The sequence below is a fragment of the Nycticebus coucang genome, chromosome 18 (genome assembly GCF_027406575.1).
Source record: "Nycticebus coucang isolate mNycCou1 chromosome 18, mNycCou1.pri, whole genome shotgun sequence".
Lineage (NCBI taxonomy): Eukaryota > Metazoa > Chordata > Mammalia > Primates > Lorisidae > Nycticebus > Nycticebus coucang.
The window spans coordinates 26,325,166-26,351,114 of NC_069797.1; the positions used below are offsets into that span (position 1 = coordinate 26,325,166).

At 39.9% G+C, this 25,949-nt stretch overlaps 1 protein-coding gene across 1 annotated transcript in view; it reads left to right on the forward strand.

Moving 5' to 3' along the window:
- The window catches only part of SPATA22 (spermatogenesis associated 22), a 78,632-nt gene extending 52,683 nt beyond the window's left edge, over positions 1–25,949 (forward strand). Inside the window, exons 7-8 of the mRNA XM_053570725.1 lie at positions 8,295–8,392; positions 25,620–25,949. Coding sequence (XP_053426700.1) covers positions 8,295–8,392; positions 25,620–25,811 — 290 coding nt within the window. The 3' untranslated portion in view covers positions 25,812–25,949. The remainder of the gene's footprint in view (positions 1–8,294; positions 8,393–25,619) is intronic.

A 25,949-nucleotide genomic window follows, 5' to 3' on the forward strand; every position in this document is an offset into this window, starting at 1 on the left:
CATAGAACGTGTTGGGTAGTCCTCCTTCTTTTTCTACCTTTTGGAACAGGTTGAGTAATATAGGTACTAATTCCTCTTTAAAAGTTTGGTAGAATTCTGATGTGAAACCATCTGGTCCCGGGCTTTTCTTTTTAGGGAGGTTTTGTATGGTTGATGCTATTTCTGAACTTGATATGGGCCTGTTCAACATTTCCACTTGATTCTGTCTAAGTCTTGGAAGGTGACGTGCTTCCAAGTATCGGTCCATTTCCTTCAGATTTTCATATTTCTGAGAGTAAAGTTTCTTGTAATATTCATTAAGGATTTTTTTGATTTCTGAGGAGTCTGTTGTTATTTCGTCTTTGTCATTTCTGATTGATGAGATTAGAGATTTTACTCTTTTTTCCCTTATTACGTTGGCCAAAGGTTTATCTATTTTATTGACCTTTTCGAAAAACCAGCTTTTTGATTTATTGATCTCTTATATTATTCTTTTGTTTTCAATTTCGTTTAATTCTGCTCTAATTTTGGTTATTTCTTTTCTTCTACTGGGTTTGGGGTTGGAATGTTTTTCCTTTTCCAGTTGCTTGAGATGTCCCATTAAGTTGTTAACTTCCTCTCTTTCCGTTCTCTTGAGGAAGGCTTGCAGTGCTATAAATTTCCCTCTTAGAACTGCCTTTGCGGTGTCCCAGAGGTTCTGATAGTTCGTGTCTTCATTGTCCTTTTGTTCCAAAAAATTGGCGATTTCCTTCTTAATCTCATCTCTGACCCAGCTATCATTCAGCATAACGTTATTTAACTTCCATGTTTTTGTATGAGTATGCAGATTCCTGTTGTTACTCAGGTCAGGTTTTATTCCATGGTGGTCCGAGAAGATGCATGGAATAATTTCTATTCCTTTAAATTTAGTGGGGTTAGACTATGACCTTAGATGTGATTGATTTTGGAGTAAGTTCTGTGGGCTGATGAGAAGTATGTGTATTCAGTTTTGTTGTGATGAAATGTTCTGTAGATATCTGCTAAATCCAAATGTTGGATGGTTAGGTTTAAATCTAAGATTTGTTTGCTCAGCTTCTTGTTGGAGGATTGATCTAACACTGCCAAAGGAGTGTTGAAATCTCTGACTATTATGGAGCTGGAGGAAATCAAGTTGCTCATGTCTGTTAGAGTTTCTCTTATAAATTGAGATGCATTCTGTTTGGGTGCATAGATATTAATAATTGAGATCTCATCATATTGAGTATTACCCTTAACAAATATGAAGTGACCATTCTTGTCCTTCCTTACTTTTGTTGGTTTAAAGCCTATTGTATCTGCAAATAAAATTGCAACACCTGCTTTTTTCTGATTACCATTTGCCTGAAATATGGATGAACATCCTTTCACCCTGAGTCTGTATTTGTCTTTTAAGTTAATATGTGCCTCTTGTATGCAGCAAATATCTGGCCTGAGTTTTTGTATCCAGTCAGCCAACCTGTGCCTCTTTAGAGGACAGTTTAAGCCATTCATATTAATGGAGAATATTGATCATTCTGGTAAAATTTTGGGTATCGAGTTTTTCAAAAGTCCAGTGGACATTTTTAATCCTTTTGCCACTGTGGAAGTTGGAGTTTGATCAAAAGTTTCTGAGTGAGTTTACTTTTGTGGTGGAGGATAGGTCTGAGAATATCCTGAACAGCTGGTTTCGTTATGGCACATTTCTTCAACATGTGAATGTCATTAAAGTATTTAATTTCTCCATCATAAATGAAACTCAGTTTAGCTGGATACAGGATCTGGTGTTGAAAGTTATTTTGTTTTAGGAGATTAAATGTCAGTGACCACCCTTTTCTGGCTTGAAAGGTTTCAGCCGAGAGATCTGCAGTCATTCTAATATTCTTCCCTTTGTAGATTATGGTTTTCTTACGTTTGGCTGCTTTCAGAATTTTCTCCTTCATCTTAACTTCAGTGAAGTTAATTATGATGTGCCTGGTGGATGTCTTATTCGGGTTGAATGGTGCTGGGGTTCTGAAAATGTCTGCTATCTGAATTTTAGAATCTCTTGGCATGTCTGGAAAATTCTCTTTCATAATTTTATGGAGAATGGCCTCTGTACCTAGTGAGGCCACTTCATCAGTTTCATGGATTCCAATGAGGCGGATATTAGTCTTCTTTGAATTATCCCAGAGCGCTCTCAGAGAATGATCCATTTTTGCTCTCCATTTCTCTCCTCTTTGAGAGTTTGAGAGCGTTCAAAAGGTTTGTCTTCAATTTCAGAAATCCTTTCTTCTGCTTGCTCCACTCTGTTACTGAGGGATTCTACTGTATTTTTCAGATCTTTGAGGGCTCCAAATTCTTGCTTCAATGTGTCAAAATCTTTGGTGGTTTTGTGTTTAAATTCGTTGAATTCTTGAGACAACTTTTGAATTGCTCCTCGAATTTCTAATTCTAACGTTTCCTCCATTCTATTAATCTTGTTTGCAATCCAAATTGTGAATTCGATTTCTGACATCTAGGCCATCTGTTTATTAATGGGATCTTCAGTTACATCTGCCATATCTTTCCTTGGGGGTGGTGGTGGTTGATTTACTTTATTCATGTTACCAGAATTTTTCTGCTGATTGTGCCCCATGATTATTTTACACCGTTTGACTAAATGAGTGGATGAAGAAATTTTGGGTTTATGTCTCCAGGAGTAGTGATTAACCAGCCCTTTACCCAAAGCTGGGACTGGTGTTTGTACCTTTTCCACTGGAGCTTTGCTGAGGACCCATAGAGTGCTATGGCTTGAGAAACTGGGGACCTACTTGGTGTGGTGGGGCTAAGTGGCTCTGTCTTGTTTTCAGCTAGTCTCTGTCCAACCCTAGTGAAACAGTTACTCTGGGTTGAAGTCTCAGCTGTGGGTAAATACCAGTAATTAAGTCACCCTGCCCCCCACAGGCAACAATTGGAAAAGGAAAATCAAACCTTCCTACAACCATACACCCAGGGCACCCACTTGGATAGTCCTCGGGCGATTGGCTCAGTTCAAAAGATCTAAATCAAGTGTCTCAGTCAGCACCTGTCTCAGGTGGGAGATTTTGAAAGGTCTCTGGCAACTAGATTGCAGGTGTCTGCTGACAACTCGAATATGACTTACTTTTGGTGCTCCGTGAGGTCAGGAGGACCCACCCAGCAAGTAGATTAGTCTGGGAAGGTTGATTCCTCCTTCCCCACCTTGCACCTCTGTCACATCCAGTCACTGATAACCCCACAGGGCTGTGACCCAGTTGCCTCCAATGAGCAGATACTCCAGGGGTTTGCACCTGCCTGAATCACAAGAAAATCTATGTCTCCTCAGCCAGGCCACTGGTCTCTGCCACTATCCAGCAGGGGGAGGTGAGGCCTGACAAGCCTGGGCACTTGTTGGAGGCTGGGCTGTTCACTCAGTTCCAGCCCCACCCCTGATTGATGTTACTGACAGAACTGAACAACTTTGTGGAATTTGTTTCTGTTCTGGCTAACTTCCCCTGCAGAAGACAAGCTGTTTTGAGTTCACAGAACCTGCACCTCAGGCCCTGTCTTTGCTGCTGCAGGTTTGTATTCGCAGCACGGTTAGCTGTCAGTTTTAGCCTCCTGCCCTCCTTTGTCTAGGCTGATGATCCCCTGAGGGCCAGATGCGTCTTAGGCTCAGTAAAGCCGTCCTCTGGGTCAGCCCTGCCCTGGAAGTCTGCCAGCACTATGTGTGCATTTTCTAGTCCCCATGCTCCACCCAGGCTGGTACCGCCTCATGCAAACCCTTTACTCACGGGGCCTGCCTTTCTGCCCCAGATCTGTTCTGCCCGTGGTTGCCACCTTAGAAGATGCCCAGCCTCCTCTGGTTGCCCAGAGAGACAGGGGTTGTGACTCCGGAATATCCAAGGGTGAGCCCTATTGTTGCCAAAAACGGCTGCTGTTCTGCGCCTCGGGACACCGCTGCTCTGGTGTGGTTCCCTCTCCGCCAATCGTCCTCTCCTCATTCCTGTTCCACGGAATCAGCACTGGCCAGCAGTAGTCGTTGCCCTATCCACACTTCTCAAGAAAATACCCAAAAATCTGGACTCCTGGGGGACAGGCCTCCAGACCTCAGAGTGAGAATGGAGGGAGTGCTGGGAGCTCAGAATTGCAGGTAGAGAATATATACAGTTTTACACAGTTTAATGCCTGGCAGGAGAGCACCATGGTACCCAGTAGGGGAAGTAGGTCCAGTTTTTAGAGGGTCTCTCCCATGGAGTATAATGGGAGGACTTTTGAACTCTGCTCGTTTGTTTATGGGGTACTCCCAGCCGTTCTTATGGGGGAGGGGACTCCCATCCACTTGGTGATGGAATTTGTACCTTTTGTTTGTATCCTTGGGGTCGTAGCTTGCCTTAGCAGGGTTGATGTGCATTTTTCAATCTTCTCTCTTGGTGCAGCTCTAATCCACCAGGTTACTTGCTAAATTTCTGTCCTTTAATTCTCCTTCTGAATGGGAGCCTTTGTGGAAAGCTGGCTTCAGTCAGCCATCTTGTCTCCGCCCCCCCATGCAAGTTTTTTATGAATTAAATGAGTCTTGGAGATAACAGATATTTGGGTGGTTTTTTTATTCATTCTGTCAATCTGTACCTTTTAGGGGACATTTAGGTCATTTACAGTCAGTGTTGATAAGTAAGATACTATTCTAGTCATCATGTTGATTGTTACCATTTTGCTTTGTATTCTCCCTTGTGTTGCTGTTTTTGTAAGAGCTGTGAGTTTTTACTTTTGAATGTTTTTACACTGGTGTGTATTGACTTTTCTTTTGGGTGTTGAGAGTTCTTTTTAGCATTTCCTATAGGATAGGTCTAATGGTGACATATTTCTGTAGTGTTTGCTTGTCTGGAAAATATTTTATTTCTCCTTCATTTATGACTTAGTTTTGCAGTATACAAAAGTTTTGGCTGACAGTTATTCTATTTAAGAAGACTAAAAATGGTGTGGGTGGAATTTCTTTTCTGCAGCAGGTCCTTGATCTTGGAGATTTCAAGAATGAATCCATGGATTATGCAGATCAGTGACAGGACAGAATTTATTAGACAGAAAAGAATACAGGAGGAATGAAGTGAAAGCATGCTGGAGGTTTAAACAGTGGTTTCTTGGGGGCTCAGACAAAGAATTAAAAGACACACCATTAATGTGTGACTTAGAATGGGCAAAAATATGGTCTATCTTGGAAAATGTTCCATGTGGACATGTTCTTAGGTGGTTAAAGAATTAAAAGACACACCATACAGAGCCAGAAAAACAGACTAGGACAGGCGACCATCCCTTGTGAAAAGAGAGTCAGAAAAAAGTCTGCTTGCAACCCTTACAAACAATCAGTCCACATTTCTTTCAGGGAGGTACTTCAAGCCACACCAGGGAGTACCCTGGCCAGAGTTGGCACGCACTCTGAGCAGATGGGACAACCAGGATGAAATAGAGTATTCACCATGTTAGACTATTTAGAGTTTATTAAAAGACATAAAAAAAGCTCTATAAAAATTTAAGACAAAGCTTAATAGTAGAGGGATGGCAGAAGCGGCTCACCACCCTCTACTCAAATCGTTACTTCTTAGATACCTAAAGCTACCTTTTTGTTAGTGTTCTAGTATTTCATAATTTGCATCCTAGCAACCTCCTTTCTACCTTCCTGTAAATCCTCCAAAGCCAGTATTCCTGGGGAGCATTAGAGTCTCCTACCTTGGTTCTGGCTGGCACTTGAGGTAAGACCCTGGTGTAAGATCAACACCTGTTATGGACTCTAAAATCAGTCTCAGACAACATCATTCACTCTGCAGAAAAGATGACTTCCCCCACTTCTCATGACCCCCTCTCTCAGCTAGCCCTGGTGCCTTCTGGTTCCTCTGGTTCCTTCTGCCTTTAATAAAGTCATTCCTATGTTAACCTTCTCTGGCCCTATGCTTTGTTTTGTTGATTTCTAACTGTTTACCTCAGGGCTGCCGCCTGCTATTCAGAGAATCCCTCTGAATAGATAGAGGCTGCTTTTTGCTTTTCAGAGACCCCCTTCTGAAGGGCAACTGAACTTCTGGCAATAAAAGGGGGAGACACAAGTGGGAAATCCATGTGGTTCTTTTGTCTAGGGGTTTATATACCCACTTGTAAACAGAGAGGTCTTGGGAGTAGAATCATACTTGGCCAGGAGCTGGCAGAAAGAAAACATCTTCCCCATGTAGACCAGGCAACGAGTGTACTAACAAATGAATTCAGTCCCTCTAGCTCTGGCCAAAGCAGCAGGGTACATACTTTCCACTTCTGGAGGGGCATGCCTACATGAAATATTGGCCAAATTGCTTTTCTCCTATCTTGCTTGTATTCAGAGTGTGCTGTTTGGAGAAAAACAAGTCCATTTGCTTGTAAGTTTTCTGCAGATGAGAGATTAGTCTAATGGGTTTTCCTTTGTAAGTTAATTGATGCTTTTCATGTTACAACTACTAGAATTTTCTCTTTCACTTCGATTTTTGCCAAACTGATGACTTTGTGCCTTGGTGGTCTCCTATTTGTAATTAATCTCCTAGGAGTTCTTTGGGCTTTCTTATGTCTGGATGTCTAAATCTCTAGTAAAAACAGAGAGTTTTCCATTATTCCCTCAAAATTTCCATGCTGTTTGCTTTTTCTTCTTCTCCCTTAGGGATGCCTATGATTCTTATGTTTGGGCATTTTACATAACCCTGTATTTCCTAGAGAAGTTTTTTATTTGTCATAATTCTTGTTTTTTTTTTATTTTATTTTTTTGTAGAGACAGAGTCTCACTTTTTGGCCCTCGGTAGAGTGCCATGGCATCACACAGCTCACAGCAACCTCCAACTCCTGGGCTTAAGCGATTCTCTTGCCTCAGCCTCCCAAGTAGCTGGGACTACAGGCGCCTGCCACAATGCCCAGCTATTTTTTGGTTGCAGTTCAGCTGGGGCCGGGTTTGAACCCGCCACCCTCGGTATATGGGGCCGGCGCCTTACCAACTGAGCCACAGGCGCCGCCCCAATTCTTGTTTATTTTTTTAAGGTGTGGGTTAATTTGAAGTGTTGTCTTCAAGCTCTGAAATTCTTCTGCTTGGTCCATCCCATTGTTATAACTTTCCATTGTATTTTGAAATTCCCTAAATAGCATTTTCATTTCCAGGAGGTGTTTTTTTTTTTTTTTTTTTTTTTTAACTATCTCATCGTTGAATTCATGTCCTGAATTATTTGTTTGGTTTCTTTTTGCTGTTTTTTGATTTTCTCATCAATCCCATTGAGCTTATTTGCAATTCATATTTTAAATCTTGTATCTGACATTTCACAAATTTGTGAAGGAACATATTGAAAGAGCTTTAACAATTTGCTCAAGTGATAGGAAATGGGAAGTTGTGTGTCAAAGAGTACAAACTTGCAGTTATGTAGGATGAATAAATCTAGAGTTCTAATGTACAGCAGAAGGAGTAGTCAGTATTATTGTGTTGTATATTAATGGTTTGTTAAGAAGATATATTGTAGGTATTCTTACCACACACAGAAGAGATAATTATGAAGGTGATGGATGTGTTATTTCCTTATTTGTGATACTGATTTCATATCACAAAATCATGTTGTACATCTTAAATATGTACAATAAAAATAAATTTAAAACTCAGTTTGCTCACAGTCCCAAAATATTAGTAAGTTGAAGACCCTGAGACTAGGATGTATGATTTCTCATTCTGATTCAATGTTTTTGTTTATTAAATTATAATGCTTATTATATGTATATATTTTATTATTATAATGTTCTAAACTGGTCTAGGGATTTAACCACTCTGCAGAAAACATTCTAAGGAAAAGGTTTCAGATGACCAACCATTGTCAATTGTATGAATGTAACATCTAATTGCTGTTAACTTGGAGAGGGACAGGAATTTTGTTTCCTTTAGTATAAAACTGTTTCAGAAGTATCTTTCCTTCTTAAAATGTCTTCTTGGGTGGTGCCCGTGGCTCAGTGGGTAGGGCGCCAGCCACACATACTGAGGGTGGCAGGTTCGAACCTGGCCCCAGCCAAACTGCAACAAAAAAATAGTTGGCATTGTGGTGGGTGCGTGTAGTCCCAGCTACTTGGAATCGCCTAAGCCCATGAATTGGAGGTTGCTATGAGCTGTGATGCCATGGCACTCTACCGAGGGTGATAAAGTGAGACTCTGTCTCTAAAAAAAAAAAAAAAGTCTCGATTACACATAAATATTAATATGAGAGGTCAGTGTGTGAAGTTATTTAAATACCAGTTTCTCTTTGTTAAATTTTATGTCCATTTTATCTACATTGATTTTTCCTCCCTATTTCCATGTCGTATAGCTGTTCTTGATTCAGCTGTTACACCTGGACCATATCATTCAAAGACTTTTCTTATGAGAGATGGGAAAAATACCCTGGCTTGTATATTTTATGAAATTGTGAGTATTTTTTAAAAGTATTCTTTGCAAAGCCTATGCCAACAAAACATAAAAATTCCTTTGCATTAGAAATTCTGTTAATAATTTATTAGTTTAGTACTTTCAACTTTTTTTTTTGTTTGTTTTAGTTCTGATACTAAAGTTATTTGTTTAACTAATAGGGAGAGCCTACTATGTGCTAGCAATGTGTTGGGTGCAGGTGAAATATATGTGGTAAATGGCTCTTTCTCCCAAAGAGTATATGATCTCAGGTAGAAAGATACATAAATGTTACACTGTGGTATGATAAACAGGATAGTAGAGCTAGATTCAGGGTGCTATAGAAACAGGTTTGAGTGCAGTGGCTCACACCTATAATCTTAGCAGTTTGGGAGGCTGAAGTGGGATTGCTTGATGCCAAGAGTTTAAACCAACTTGGGCAAAATAGCAAGCCCCCTGTCTCTATAAAAATTAGAAAAAAATACTAGCTGGGCATGGTGGCTCACATGTATAGTCCTCTCTACTTGGGAGTTTGAAGTGGGAGGACAGCTTGAGCCCAGGCTTTTAGGGTTAGAATGAGTTGTGATTGTGCCATTGCATTCTAGCCTGGGTGACAGAGTGATAGCCTATCTTTGGGGGAAAAAAGTAGATGAAAAGTATAGGGCAGATCTCGGAAAAATTTTCAAAGAAGATAATAACATATCTCATCCTAGATCCTTAAGGACTAATAAGAGTCTGTGAAGCCAAAATGTGTTAGGGAGGGAGAGAAGAAGAGAAGAATGCATTCTAAGGTAAGGGAGCAGCATGTGCAAGACATGACCCTAAGAGAGAGTTTGACTTGTTCAAGGAACTGCAGGTAGTTTATGATTACCACAGTGTAAAGTTAGTAAGTGATTCTGAAATTGAGGGAAGGAAGAGAGTGGGATGATAGTTAAAGAAGAGGCTTGGTGATAATGAAGGCTGAGATCATGAAATAGGCTATAGACTTTATAAGTTCTACATACTTTCTGAGCAAGTTTGGCCTTAATTATGAAATTGACATCAATTTTGAAATCAGATTTGGAGTCTGAAGTTTAGTTCACCATTTATTAGCTTTATGACCAGGTAAGCTGCTTAAGCTACTTGAACTTTAGGTTTTTAAAATCTGTAAATCTCAGATTAAGAAAGACTGGCAATACTAAGTGTTGGCAGTAATGCAGAGAAACCAAACTCTCCTACACTGCTTATGAATATGTAAATTGATAGAATCCTTTGAAAAATTCTTTGGCAATAAGTACTGTATAAGAATATACACATTCTCTATGATCCAGCAGATTTTATTCTAGATGTATCTCAAACATAAATGCATGTATATACATAAGAGACATATATAAGAATGTTCAATAGTGTTACGTGTAATATCAAAAAAATCTGTAAACAACCCAAATGCCCACCAACATTAATAGAGGAAACTAAATTGTAATATATTCATATACTGTAATATTACAAATAGCAATAGTGAACTATAGCTACATGCAATAATATAGATGAATCTTACATTTCATCAAGTGAAGGAAACCAGATATTAAAGAGATATCATATCAGTGCAGTCCTCATCCCCTGGGCTGTGGACTGGTACCCATCCATGGCCTGTTAGGAATTGGGCAGCACAGTAAGAGATGAGCAGCAGGCAAGTGAACAAAGGTTCATGTGTACATGTATTTACAGTTACTCCCTATTCCTTGCATCACCACCTGAGTTCCCCCTCTTGTCAGATAAGTAGCGGCATTAGCTTTTCATAAGAGAATGAACTTTACTGTAAACCGCATGTGTGAGGGATATCATTATGAAAGTCTAATGCCTGATGATCTAAGGTAGAGCTGAGGTGGTGAATGCTAATGCTGGGATTGTCTATTTGCAGGAAAGTAAGCTTGGGGCTCCCAGTGTTTCTGCATTATGGTGAATTGTATGATTATTTCATTATATATTACAATGTAATAACGATAGAGATAAAGTACACAATAAATGTAATGTGCTTGAATCATCTTGAAACCATCCCCTACCTCCCCTGGTCCTTGAGAAAATTGTCTTCCACGAAACTGGTCTCCGGTACCAAAAAGGGTGGGTACTACTGCTGTATTTTACTATTTATGTAAAATTCAGAAGCAGGCAGAATTAATTGATGGTATTAAAAGGTAGGATAGTGGTTACTTTTAGGTAAAGGACGGGGTAGTAAATGGAAGGAGGCACAAAAGGGTTACAGGGATGATGGCAGTGCATGACAAATAGTAAGTGGTCAAGAAATAGTGATTGTCATGTTACTTTCTATATCTTGAATGTTTATTATTTTTCTCTATTCTAAGTTTTTAAAAAACTTTGTTATTGAAATTTCATGTATACAGAAAAGTGCAAAAATCATAAATGTCCTAGCTCTATGAAATGTTTTTTTTTTTTTTTGTAGAGACAGAGTCTCACTTTACTGCCCTCCGTAGAGTGCCGTGGTGTCACACAGCTCACAGCAACTTCCAGCTCTTGGGCTTATGTGATTCTCTTGCCTCAGCCTCCCGAGCAGCTGGGACTACAGGCACCTGCCACAACGCCCGGCTATATTTTTTTTTGTTGCAGTTTGGCCGGGGCTGGGTTTGAACTCACCACCCTCCGTACATGGGGCCGGCACCCTACTCACTGAGCCACAGGCGCCGCCCAGCTCTATGAAATGTTAAAAGAGAATGTTACCCAGGCTAAGAAATAGAACATTGCCATCATCCCTGAAACCCCTTTGTCCCACCTCCTGCCATTTATTTAAAATTGGCCACTATCCTGACTTTTAATATCATCAAATAATTTTGCCTGTTTTTGAACCATAGTATAATATGGTATGTCTTTTTTGTATCTAGTTTCCTTTATTTGACAAAATGTAAGATTCATCTATGTTGCTGCATGTAGCTATAGTTCACTCATTTATATTCCTATTTAAAGTGTTGTGGTATATGAATGTGCAACAATTTAGTTTTCTACATTATATTGGTGAGCATTTGGATTGTTTACAGATTTTGTTGCTATTATGCATAATACTATATGAACATTCTTGTATATGTCTTTTATGTACATGCATACATTTCTTTTTTTTATTGTTAAATCATAGCTGTGTACATTAAGTGCAATCAAGGGGTACAATGTGCTGGTTTCATACACAATCTGAAATATTCTCATCAAACTGTTCAACGTAGCCTTCATGGCATTTTCTTAGTTATCGTATGTAGACATTTGTATTCTGCCTTTAGTAAGTTTTGCCTGTACCCATTCTAAGATGCACCGTAGGTGTGGCCCCACCCATTACCCTCCCTCCACCTTAACCTCCCCCCTCCCTTCCCCTTCTGTGGCCCTTTCCTCATAGTCTTGTGCTATAGTTGGGTTATAGCCTTCATGTGAAAGCTATAATTTAGCTTCATAGTAGAGCTGAGTACATTGGATACTTTTTCTTCCATTCCTGAGATACTTTGCTAAGAAGAATATGTTCCAGCTCCATCCATGTAAACATGAAAGAGGTAAAGTCTCCACCTTTCTTTAAGGCTGCATAATATTCCATGGAATACATGTACCACAATTTGCTAGTCCATTCGTGGATCGATGGGCACTTGGACTTCTTCCATGACTTAGCAATTATGAATTGCGCTGCAATAAACATTCTGGTACAGAGGTCTTTGTTATATTGTGGTTTTTGGTCTTCTGGGTATAAACCTAGTAAAGGAATTGTAGGATCGAATGGCAGGTCTATTTTTAGGTCTCTAAGTATTCTCCAAACGTCCTTCCAGAAGGAACGTATTAGTGTGCATTCCCACCAGCAGTGTAGAAGTGTGCCCTTTTCTCCACATCCATGTCAACATCTCTGGTTTTGGGATTTTGTTATGTGGGCTACTCTTACTTGAGTTAGGTGATATCTCAAAGTAGTTTTGATTTGCATTTCTCTGATGATTAAGGACGATGAGCTTTTTTTATGTGTTTGTAGATCATGCGTCCATCTTCTTTAGAGAAGTTTCTCTTCAAGTCCCTTGCCCACCCTGAGATGGGATCATGTGTTCTTTTCTTGTTAATATGTTTGAGTTCTCTGTGGATTCAGGTTATTAGATCTTTATCGGAGATGTAACCTGCAAATATTTTCTCCCATTCTAAGGGCTGTCTGCTTGCTTTACTTAACTATGTTCTTGGCTGTGCAGAAGCTTTTTAGTTTGATCAGGTCCCAGTAGCGTATTTTTGATACTGCTTCAATTGCCTGGGGAGTCCTCCTCATAAAATATTTACCCAGGCCGATTCCTCAAGAGTTTTCCCTGCACTTTCTTCAAGTATTTTTATAGTTTCATGTCTTAAATTTAAATCTTTTATCCAGTGAGAGTCTGTCTTAGTTAATGGTGAAAGGTGTGGGTACAGTTTCAGTCTTCTACAGGTTGCCAGCCAGTTCACCCAGCACCATTTGTTAAACAGGGAATCTTTTCCCCTCTGGATGTTATTAATTGGCTTGTCAAAGATCAAATGAAGGTAAGTAGCTAGATTCATCTCTTGGTTCTCTATTCTGTTCCAGACATCTACTTCTCTGTTTTTGTGCCAATACCATGATGTTTTGATCACTATCAATTCTATAGTACAGTCTCAGGTCTAGGTAGCGTGATTCCTCCTGCTGTGTTTTTATTCCTGAGTAATGTTTTGGGTATTCTTTCTGATTCCATGTAAAACGAAGTATGATTTTTTCAAGATCTTTAAAATATGAAAAGGGAGCTTTAATAGGAATTGCATTAAAATTATATATTGCTTTGGGTAGTATAGTCATTTTAACAATGTTGATTCTTCCCATCCATGAGCATGGTATGTTTTTCCATCTGTTAACATCTTCAGCTATTTCTTTTCTTAAAGTTTCATAGTTCTCTTTGTAGAGATCTTTCACACCCTTTGTTAGATATACTCCCAAATATTTCATCTTCTTTGGCACTACTGTGAATGGACTAGAGTCCTTGACTGTTTTTTCGGCTTGGTTATTGTTGGTATATATAAAGGCTACCGATTTATGAAAGTTGATTTTGTAACCTGGGACATTGCTGTATTCCTTGATCATCTCTAAGAGTTTTGTAGTAGAATCCCTGGTGTTTTCCAGACATACAATCATATCATCTGTGAAGAGTGAAAGTTTGATCTCTTCTGACCCTATGTGGATACCCTTGATTGCCTTTTCTCCACCCTAATTGTGGTGGCTAAAACTTCCATTACAATGTTAAAGAGCAACGGAGACAATGGGCAGCCTTGTCTGGTTCCTGATCTAAGTGGAAATGATTTCAGTTTAACTCCATTCAATACGATATTGGCTGTGGGTTTGCTGTAGATGGCCTCTATTAGTTTAAGAATTGTCCCTTCTATACCAATTTTCTTAAGTGTTCTGATCATGATATTATCAACAGCTTTTTCTGCATCAATTGAAAGAATCATATGGTCCTTATTTTTTAGTTTGTTTATCTGCTGAATTACATTCATAGATTTACATGTATTGAACCAGCCTTGAGACCCTGGGATAAATCCCACTTGGTCGTGGTGTATAATTTTTTTGATGTGTTGTTGGATTCTGTTTGTTAGGATTTTATTAAGTATTTTAGCATCAATATTCATTAGTGATACTGCTCTATAATTTTCTTTTCTTTTTTTTTTTTTTTTTTTTTTTTTTTTTTTTTTTTGTAGAGACAGAGTCTCACTTTATGGCCCTCGGTAGAGTGCCGTGGCCTCCCACAGCTCACAGCAACCTCCAACTCCTGGGCTTAGGTGATTCTCTTGCCTCAGCCTCCCCAGTAGCTGGGACTACAGGCGCCCGCCACAACGCCCAGCTATTTTTTTTTTGGTTGCAGTTTGGCCGGGGCCGGGCTTGAACCCGTCACCCTCGGTATATGGGGCCGGCGCCCCACCGACTGAGCCACAGGCGCCGCCCATAATTTTCTTTTCTTGTTGGGTCTTTCCCTGGTTTGGGGATCAAAGTGATATTTGCTTCGTAGAATGTGTTGGGTAATATTCCTTCTTTTTCTATATTTTGGAAGAGGTTTAGTAATATAGGTACTAGTTTTTCTTTAAAGGTTTGGTTGAATTCTGATGTAAAGCCATATGATCCTAGGCTTTTCTTTTTAGGGAGATTTTGTATAGTTGATGCTATTTCAGAACTTGATATAGGCCTGTTCAACATTTCCACTTTGTTCTGGTAGGTGGCGTACTTGTAGGTATTGGTCGATTTCTTTCAGATTTTCATATTTCTGAGAGTAGATTTTCTCGTAGCATTCGTTAAGGATTTTTTGAATTTCTGCGGGGTCTGTTGTTATTTCATCATTACCATTTCTGATTGATGAAATTAGAAATTTTACTCTTTTTTTCCTGGTTAGGTTGGCCAAAGGTTTATCTATTTTATTGATCTTTTCAAAAAACTAACTTTTGGATTTATTGATCTGTTGTATAATTCTTTTGTTTTCAATTTCATTTAATTTTGCTCTGATTTTGGTTATTTCTTTTCTTCTGCTGGTTTTGGGTTTGGAGTGTTTTTCCTTCTGCATTTGCTTGAAATGTCTCATTAAGTTATTAACTTCCTCTCTTTCTGTTTCCTTGAGGAGGGCTTTGCAGAGCTATAAATTTCCCTCTTAGGACTGCCTTTGCAGTATCCCAGAGGTTCTGGTAATTCGTGTCTTGATTGTTGTTTTGTTCTAAAAATTTGGTGAGTTTCTTCTTAATCTCATCTATAACCCATCTATCCTTCAGCATAAGGTTGTTTAGCTTTCATGTTTTTGTATGGGTATGTAGGTTCCTGTTGTTATTAAGTTCAACTTTTATTCCATGATGGTCTGAGAAGATGCAAGGAATTATTTCTATTTTTTTTTAATTTGCTGAGGTTAGATTTGTGACCTAGGATGTGTTCGATTTTGGAGTATGTTCCGTGGGCTGATGAGAAGAATGTGTATTCAGTTTTGTTGGGATGAAATGTTCTGTAGATGTCTGTTCAGTCCAGATGTTGAATGGTTGAGTTTAAATCTAAAATTTCTTTGCTTAGCTTATTTTAGGAGGATCTATCCAGCACTGCTAAAGGGGGTGCTAAAATCTCCAACTACTATGGAACTGGAGGAAATCAAGTTGCTCACGTCTGTTAAGAGTTTCTTCTTATAAATTGAGATGCAATCTGGTTGGGTGCATAAATATTAATAATTGAAATCTCATCATATTGAGTATTACCTTTAAGAAATATGAAGTTTCCCTTCTTATCCTTCCTTATTTCTGTTGGTTTAAAGCCTATTGCATCTGCGAATAGGATTGCAATGCCTGCTTTTTTCTGCTTTCCATTTGCCAGGAGTATAGATGACCATCCCTTCACCTTGAGTCTATATTTGTCTTTTAATGTAAGATGCGATTCTTGTATGTAGCAAGTATCTGGTTTGAGTTTTTGTATCCAGTCAGCCAACCTGTGCCTCTTTAGAGGACAGTTTAAACCATTCACATTAATTGAGAATATTGATAAGCCTTTTGAGAGTCCGGTGGACATTTTTAATCCTTTTGTGACTGTGGAAGTTGGAATTTGATCAGAATTTTCTGGGTGGGTTTACTTTTGTGGTTCAGGATTACGCTGGTCTTTATGGAGGATAGGTCTGAGAATATCCTGGAGAGCTGGTTTAGTTATGGCAAATTTCTTCAACATGTGAATGTCATTGAAGTATTTAATTTCTCCGTCATAAATGAAACTCAGTTTAGCTGGGTATAGGATCCTGGGTTGAAAGTTATTTTGTTTTAGGAGATTAAAAGTCGATGACCATCCTCTTCTAGCCTGAAAGGTTTCAGCAGAAAGATCTGCAGTTATTCTAATATTCTTCCCCTTGTAGGTAATGGTTTTCTTTTATCTGGCAGCTTTCAGAATTTTCTCCTTCATATTAACTTTAGTGAAATTGATTATGATGTGTCTGGGGGATGTCTTGTTTGGGTTGAGTCATGCTGGAGTTCTGAAACTGCCTGCTATCTGAATTTAAGAATCTCTTGGTTAACCATTGTGATGAAAATGTGTCAAATGTTCTATGAAGCGAGTGTATGATGCCCCATGATCATATCAATGTATATAGTTATGATTTAATCAAAAAAAAAAAAAAGAATCTCTTGGAGTGTCTGGAAAGTTCTCCTTCATACTCTCATGAAGAAGAGACTCTGTGCCTTGTGAAGCCACTTCGTCGCTTTCAGGGATCCCTATAAGACAAATACTGGTTTTCTTCGAATTATCCCCGAGCTCTCTGAGAGAGTGATCTGTTTTTGCCCTCCATTTCACTTCCTCTTTGAGAGTTTGGGAGCATTCAAAAGCTTTATCTTCAATGTCAGAAATCCTTTCTTCTGCTTGCTCCATTCTGTTCCTGAGGGATTCTACTGTGTTTCTCTGATCTTTGAGGGCTACAACATCTTCTCTCATTGTATCAAAATCTTTGATCATTTGGTCTTTGAATTTGTTGAATTCTCGAGATATCTTTTGGGTTACTGCTTGGAATTATTTTTTTTTTCCATGACAATAATCATAAAAATTACAACTTTATTTAGGAAATTTATTATTACTGCTTGGAATTCTAATTCGATCTTATTTGCTATCCAGATTCTGAATTCGATTTCTGACATCTCAGCTATTTGTGCATGGCTCTTGTGCTGTGTCTGCGCCATTGATCCTTGGGGGATTTGAGCTACTCTGATTATTCATATTGCCATAGTTTTTCTGTTGATTTCGCCTCATGATTGTTTTTCACCATTGCCTCTGGCCATCCTCAGAGTTGTGGAGGTGTCACAGCGGGATCACTGTTTTGTTGCTGGATCTTTTTAGGTAGTGACCCTGTGTAGTTCTTCTGGGGCTGCCCCAGCTACAGAGTTCTGCTTGTGGAAGCAGCTCTGGAGTGTGACACACCTGGATACAGCAACAGGGTGGGGGACATGGTGTGCACGGTTCTGGGAGTGCTTGGCAGTTCCCGCAGTTCCTGGTCAGGGCATGTGGAGGCCGTGGGCGCAGGCCGGGGTCGTGGTGCAGCCTGGGGGTTTGGGCAGTGCCAAGCCCAGGAGTTTGAGGTTGCTATGAGGTGTGCTGCCTCGGCACTCTACCCTGGGCAATAGCCTGAGGCTCCAGTGTGCCAAAACTGGTCTCAGCCTCTGAGGGTTAAGGCTCAGTCCCCACCTTTAGGCTGCTCAGTCACTAGGTTACTAGCTCCTGCTTGATCCTTGCTCTGGGATCCTGAGGGCAGAGCTTGCCCGGACAGTTCTCTCACAATGGCTTCCTGCGGCCCACAGCCAAACACTATTAGCTCCATCTAGCTCAGCGGCTCAGTCTGGGGCCCTAGACAATGCCCAGAATTGTCCGCACTCCTGCTCAAGCTCTCCCCAAGGCAGTTCAACTGAGTGCCAAGTCCAAAAACACCGAAACAGTTCACAGGTAATGCCTTTCTGGTTTGCATTCTCACTGCTGCTTGTAGTTATGGCTGCTGGCGGGATTAGGTCGATTGAACACACACAACCACTTGCCAGTTTTCCACTGTTTTTGTCCTCCTCTTGCGGTCCAGAAGTCCCTTGCTGACTCCCTGTATCCTCAAAGGGATAATTATAGGCAGATCCCACCAGCCAGAGATGCCTGGAGTCTTATCTCCCCAGACTCACTGTGCCCAGTTGCAGGGAAGCTGTTACTCAGCTGCCATCTTGCTCCACCTTCAATGTCACTGAATTTGTTCAGTTAACCAGTGAAGGCAATAAATCACGTTATCTTGAATGAAAACACAATCAGGGTCATGGGTACCCTCTCAGCAAAAGCAGCAATTGGAGGCGGGAGCAGAGGCGGTCTCTGCTGTCGGCCGTTGCCACTGCCACCGCCACAGCCCTTAAACCACAGCTGCACTGCCAGGGAAGTGGGAGGTGTGGCTCGGTGGAGGATGCTACTCCCGACTGAAAGGAGAGAAAGGAGAGAAACAGGAACCGCAGCTGCCGCTTAACGGAGCCTTCAGCGCCCCTGACTGAGGGAGAGTGCGAGGTGGCGCGAGCCGGGTCCAGGGCTCGTGACCTCGAGCAGCGCTGGCCCCATTCCGTGGAGACAGGACAGAATGTATATATTCTTAATGCTAAAGAATTTTCCAAAGGATTCTATCAGTTTACGTACTCACAAGCAATATAGGAGAGTGGTTTTTCTGTATTATGACCAACACAGTATTGCCAGTCTTTTTATTATAGTTATTTTATTCTAGTAGATATGTTTAGTGTTGTCTCTTTTCTCTGTAATTTGCTGGTGAGTAATGAGGTTGAGTATCTTTTCATATACATTGGCCATTTAGATAGCTTCTTTTGTACAATCTGTTCAGGTCTCTTGCTCTTTTGTCTGTCAAGTTGTCTTTTTCTTATTGATTTATAGGATTTTTTTCTTAAAAAAAACTAATTGTGGGTACAAGTATTTTGTTCATTATGTGTTTTGCAAATATTTGCTCATACTCTGGCTTGCTTTCCCATTCTTTTTTTTTTTTTTTTTATTGTTGGGGATTCATTGAGGGTACAATAAGCCAGGTTACCCTGATTGCAATTGTTAGGGAAAGTCCCTCTTGCAATCATGTCTTGCCCCCATAAAATGTGACACACACCAAGGCCCCACCCACCTCCCTCCTTCCCTCTTTCTGTTCCCCCGCATAACCATAATTGTCATTAATTGTCCTCATATCAAAATTGAGTACATAGGATTCATGTTTCTCCATTCTTGTGATGCTTTATTAAGAATAATGTCTTCCACGTCCATCCAGGTTAATACGAAGGATGTAAAGTCTCCATTTTTTTTAATGGCTGAATAGTATTCCATGGTATACATATACCACAGCTTGTTAATCCATTCCTGGGTTGGTGGGCATTTAGGCTGTTTCCACATTTTGGCGATTGTAAATTGAGCTGCTATAAACAGTCTAGTACAAGTGTCCTTATGGTAAAAGGATTTCTTTCGTCTGGGTAGATGCCCAGTAATGGGATTGCAGGATCAAATGGGAGGTCTAGCTTGAGTGCTTTGAGGTTTCTCCATACTTCCTTCCAGAAAGGTTGTACTAGTTTGCAGTCCCACCAGCAGTGTAAAAGTGTTCCCTTCTCTCCACATCGATGCCAGCATCTGCAGTTTTGAGATTTTGTGATGTGGGCCATTCTCACTGGGGTTAGATGATATCTCAGGGTTGTTTTGATTTGCATTTCTCTAATATATAGAGATGATGAACATTTTTTCATGTGTTTGTTAGCAATTCGTCTGTCATCTTTAGAGAAAGTTCTATTCATGTCTCTTGCCCATTGATATAAGGGACTGTTGGCTTTTTTCATGTGGATGAATTTGAGTTCTCTATAGATCCTAGTTATCAAGCTTTTGTCTGATTCAAAATATGCAAATATCCTTTCCCATTGTGTAGGTTGTCTCTTTGCTTTGGTTACTGTCTCCTTAGCTGTACAGAAGCTTTTCAGTTTAATGAAGTCCCATTTGTTTATTTTTGTTGTTGGTGCAATTGCCATGGCAGTCTTCTTCATGAAGTCTTTCCCCAGGCCAATATCTTCCAGTATTTTTCCTATGCTTTCTTGGAGGATTTTTATTGTTTCATGCCTTAAGTTTAAGTCCTTTATCCATCTTGAATCAATTTTTGTGAGTGGGGAAAGGTGTGGGTCTTTTACATGTAGACATCCAGTTCTCCCAACACCATTTATTGAATAGGGAGTCTTTCCCTCAAGGTATGTTCTTGTTTGGTTTATCAAAGATTAGGTGGTTGTAAAATGTTAGTTTCATTTCTTGGTTTTCAATTCGATTCCAAGTGTCTATGTCTCCGTTTTTGTGCCAGTACCATGCTGTCTTGAGCACTATGGCTTTGTAGTACAGACTAAAATCTGGTATGCTGATGCCCCCAGCTTTATTTTTGTTACAGAGAACTGCCTTATCTATACGGGTTTTTTTCCGGTTCCATACAAAACGCAGAATCATTTTTTCCAAATCTTGAAAGTACGATGTTGGTATTTTGATAGGAATGGCATTGAATAGGTAGATTGCTTTGGGAAGTATAGAAATTTTAACAATGTTGATTCTTCCCATCCATGAGTATGGTATGTTCTTCCATTTGTTAATATCCTCTGCTATTTCCTTTCTGAGGATTTCATAGTTTTCTTTATAGAGGTCCTTCACCTCCTTCGTTAGGTATACTCCTAGGTATTTCATTTTCTTTGAAACTATGGTGAAGGGAGTTGTGTCCTTAATTAGCTTCTCATCTTGACTGTTATTGGTGTACACAAAGGCTGCTGACTTGTGGACATTGATTTTATATCCTGAAATATTACTGTATTTTTTGATGACTTCTAGGAGTCTTGTGGAAGATCATGTCGTCAGCAAAGAGGGAGAGTTTGACCTCCTCTGCTCCCATTTGGATTCCCTTTATTTCCTTGTCTTGCCTAATTGTATTGGCTAGAACTTCCAGCACTACGTTGAATAGTAAAGGTGACAGAGGACAACCTTGTCTGGTTCCAGTTCTAAGAGGAAAAGCTTTGAGTTTTACTCCATTCAGTAAAATATTGGCTGTGGGTTTGTCATAGATAGCTTCAATCAGTTTTAGAAATGTGCCACCTATGCCTATACTCTTCAGTGTTCTAATTAGAAAAGGATGCTGGATTTTATCAAATGCTTTTTCTGCGTCTATTGAGAGGATCATGTGATCTTTATTTTTGCCTCTGTTAATATGGTGGATAACGTTTATAGACTTGTGTATGTTAAACCAGCCTTGCATCCCTGGGATGAAGCCTACTTGATCATGATGAATGACTTTTTTGATGATAAGCTGTAATCTATTGGCTAGGATTTTGTTGAGAATTTTTGTGTCTATATTCATGAGTGAGATTGGTCTGAAATTCTCCTTTTTGTTTGGGTCTTTTCCTGGTTTTGGTATCAGGGTGATGTTTGCTTCATAGAATGTGTTGGGGAAGATTCCTTCTTCCTCAATTTTTTGGAATAATTTCTGCAGTACAGGAATAAGCTCTTCCTTGAAGGTTTGATAGAATTCTGGAGTGAAGCCATCTGGACCAGGGCATTTTTTGGTTGTAAGCTTTTTTATTGTTTCTTTGATCTTAGTGCTTGAAATTGGTCTGTTCAGGAGCTCTATTTCTTCCTGGCTGAGTCTAGGGAGAGGGTGTGATTCCAAATATTGATCCATTTCTTTCACATTGTCAAATTTCTGGGCATAGAGTTTCTGGTAGTATTCAGAGATGATCTCTTGTATCTCTGTGGGATCAGTTGTTATTTCCCCTTTATCATTTCTGATTGAGGTTACTAGAGATTTTACTTTTCTATTTCTAGTTAGTCTGGCCAATGGTTTATCTATTTTATTTATTTTTTCAAGAAACCAACTCCTTGTTTCATTAATTTTGTGAATGATTCTTTTGTTTTCAATTTCATTGATCTCTGATTTGATTTTAGATATTTCTTTTCTTCTACTGAGTTTAGGCTTAGATTGTTCTTCTTTTTCCAATTCCATAAGATCTCTTGTGAGATTGTTGATGTGCTCTCTTTCTGTTTTTGGAATGTAGGCATCTAAAGCGATGAATTTTCCTCTCAAAACTGCTTTTGCAGTATCCCACAGGTTTTGGTAGCTTGTGTCTTCATTGTTGTTATGCTCAAGGAAGTTAATGATTTCCTGTTTTATTTCTTCCTGCACCCATCTGTTATTCAACAGAAGATTGTTTAATTTCCATGCCTTTGTGTGGGGTCGAGCATTTTTGTTAGAGTTGAGTTCCACCTTTAGTGCCTTATGGTCTGAGAAGATACAAGGTAAAATTTCAATTCTTTTGATTCTGTTGATATTTGTTTTGTGTCCCAGGATATGATCAATTTTGGAGAATGTTGCATGGGGTGATGAGAAGAATGTATATTCTTTATCTTTGGGATGGAGTGTTCTATATGCGTCTATCAAGCACAGTTGTTCTAGGGTCTCATTTAAATCTCTTATATCCTTGTTTAATTTCTGTTTAGAGGATCTGTCCAGCTCTGTAAGAGGAGTGTTAAGGTCCCCTGTTATTATGGTATTATCAGATATCATATTGCTCAGACTGAGTAAGGTCTGTTTTAAGAATCTGGGAGCATTTAAATTGGGTGCATAGATATTTAGAATTGAAATGTCTTCTTGTTGTATTTTTCCCTTGACCAATATAAAGTGACCATCTTTGTCTTTTTTGACTTTAGTTGCTTTAAATCCACAGGTATCTGAAAATAAGATTGCAACTCCTCTTTTCTTCTGAATTCCATTTGCCTGAAAAATTGTCTTCCAACCCTTGACTTGGAGCTTTAATTTGTCTTTTGAAGCCAGGTGTGTTTCTTGCAGACAGCAAATGGATGGCTTGTGTTTTTTAATCCAGTCAACCAATCTGTGTCTCTTCAGTGGGAAATTCAAGCCATTCACATTTATTGAGATAATTGATAAGTGTGGTAGTATTCTATTCGTCTTATTTGGTGAGAGTCCATTGCTTAGTTTTATCTTTTGCATCAGTGTGGATGTTAGGTTCTGTCCTTTAATTTCTGAGTTCTTACTTGCTGCTGATCCATTGTGGTGGTCAGTGTGCAGAGCAGGTTGAAGTATTTCCTTTAGAGCTGGTCTTGTTGTGGCGAATTTCCTCAATGTTTGTATATCTGTAAATGATTTGATTTCTCCGTCAATTTTGAAGCTTAGCTTAGCAGGGTACAGAATTCTGGGCTGGAAATTGTTCCGTTCAAGTAGATTAAAGGTAGATGACCATTGTCTTCTTGCTTGGAAAGTTTCGTTAGAGAAGTCTGTGGTCACTCTGATGGATTTGCCCCTGTAGGTCAACTGGCGCTTACTCCTGGCGGCTTGCAGAATCTTTTCTTTTGTCTTGACTTTGGACAGGTTCATCACAATGTGTCTTGGAGAAGCTCGGTTAGAGTTGAGGCGACCTGGGGTCCGATAGCCCTCTGAAAGCAGTGTGTCAGAATCTTTGGTGATATTTGGGAAATTTTCTTTTATAATATTCTCTAGTATGGCTTCCATTCCTCTGGGGCATTCTTCTTCCCCTTCTGGAATTCCTATAACTCGTATGTTGGAACACTTCATAAAGTCCCATAATTCTGACAGTGAACGTTCTGCTTTCTCTCTCTTCTTTTCTGCCTCTTTTACTGTCTGAGTTATCTCAAGAACTTTGTCTTCTACCTCTGAAATTCTTTCCTCTGCATGGTCTAACCTGTTGCTGATACTTTCCACTGTATCTTTAAGTTCCCTGATTGACTGTTTCATTTCCTTCAGCTCTGCTATATCCTTTTTATATTCTTCATATCGTTCATCTCTTATTTGATTCTGTTTTTGAATTTCCTTTTGGTTATTTTCTAGTTTATTAGCAGTTTGCTTCATTGTTTCCATCATTTCTTTCATTGTTTTCATCATGTGTATTCTAAATTCCCTTTCTGTCATTCCTAACATTTCTGTATAGGTGGAATCCTCTGCAGTAGCTACCTCATGGTCCCTTGGCGAGGTTGTTCTGGACTGGTTCTTCATGTTGCCTGGAGTTTTCTGCTGATTCTTCCTCATGAGTGATTTCTTTTATCTGTTTCCTTGCCCTAATTTTCCTTTCACTTCGTCTTGCTCTTTAAGTTCTCGTGCCTGTGGAAGTTGCGGGCGGGTTTAGACGGATTGAACACACGCGACCACTTGCCGGTTTTCCACTGTTTTAGTCCTCCTCTTGGGGTCCAGAAGTCTCTCGCTGACTCCCTGTATCCTCTCAGGAGTGATGATAGGCAGATCCCACCAGCCAGAGATGCCTGGAGTCCTATATCCCCAGACTCACGGTGCCCAGATGCAAGGAAGCTGTTACTCGGCTGCCATCTTGCTCCCCAGGGTGTCAGAGCTGCTCTCCACCATCTCGTTGACCTTCCTTGGTACTCTGGCCACAGCCTCACCCATCTTCTTCAGCATGCAGACGTGGGTATCCTGCTGCCAGCCCTCAGGCCGGTCTGCTGCTCACAAAGGGGCCTGTGTGGCGACAATGCCTCTTAGCGCCCTGCGCAATGCAGTCACACTCCCTCCGCCGCCGGCGGCGCCCCAAGCAAGTTCCGAACCCCTGCTTTCTCATTCTTAATGGTGGTTTTTGATAAACAGAAGTTCTTCATTTTAACATAATTCCTTTTGTTAATCTTAAGTTTTTCTCCTAATAATTAGTGATTTTCATGACCTTTTAATGAAAGCTATTACAGAGTACTTTAAGTTTATTCATGATTGAGATGATTTGGAGATTGCTGATCTTTTTCTGGTTTGTTAGCTCCTGTTAAGGAATACCCCTTTTCGTACTCACTAAGCCTAGGGTTGGGGTGAACGTGGGGGCCTTAGACTCCATATTTTGTTTCCCACATCTGTGAGTCTGTCAGAAGCTCTGCTCTGTTTCTGAACACACTCAGGTGCCATTCTGTAATAGACGGATATCTCAGGGGGAAAGCACCCCTTAAATCAGTCCCCATCCTGGTCTCCTGTGTTCTCCCAGGTGGATTTTCTGTAATTCTTCACTACCTTGATGTCTCTCTGATGCTTACAAGGAGATTTTTTTTTTTTTGAGACAGAATCTCAAGCTGTTGCCCTGGGTAGAGTGCCGTGGCATCACAGCCCATAGCCACCTCAACCTCTTGGGCTTAAGCAATCCTCTTGCCTCAGCCTCCCAAGTAGCTGGGACTACAGGCACCTAGCACAATGCCTGGCTATTTTTTTCTTGTTGATGTTGTTGTAGTTGTCATTGTTGTTTTAGTTGGCCTGGCTGGGGTCAAACCTGCCAGCCTCAGTGTATGTGGCCGGCACCCTACTCACTGAGCTATGGGTGTCGCCCTAGAAGGAGATTTGTAACAAAATATTTCACCCAGCTATTCTGGTAGTTCTTGGCAAGAGAGTTGTTTTACATCACCTAGTCTTCCATCTACTGAAAGTGGAGCTCTGGCAGTCTGATAAAAGTGTGGGTAATAAGTGTGCCGTTAAACTGGGAATGTCTTAGTCTTTTAAGAAGCAGCAACTTGCTAGCTTGTAAGAAACCCTACCCAAGTGGGGATCTTTCCTTTCTGATAGTCCACCCTTATTTCATAGTCTTATCAGCAATGAGGCTCTGACTCAGGCAAGGGAATTATGGCATTTCAGAGTGATATATGTTTAGTTTATCATATTATTAGCTGAAAAAATGAAATTCAGATGAAGTAATCTTTTGATATTTGTTTTTTGAAAAACAGGATCGTGAACTTCCAAGACTGATTAGAGGCCGAGTTCACAGGTGTGTTGGCAACTATGACCAGAAAAAGAACATTTTCAAATGTGTTTCTGTCAGACCAGCATCTGTTTCTGAACAAAAAACTTTCCAAGCATTTGTTAAAATTGCAGATGTTGAGATGAAATATTATACTCATATAATGAATGAAACTTAAGTAGTGATAAAGGAAATTTAAGTAATATAAATTACAGCATTTTCTACTGTTGCCCAATTTACCATTTCCACAGTTTTATAGCTACTGTTTTTCTGTATTTCACTTGTTGAATTAAAATATTTAAATTCTTTTAAATGT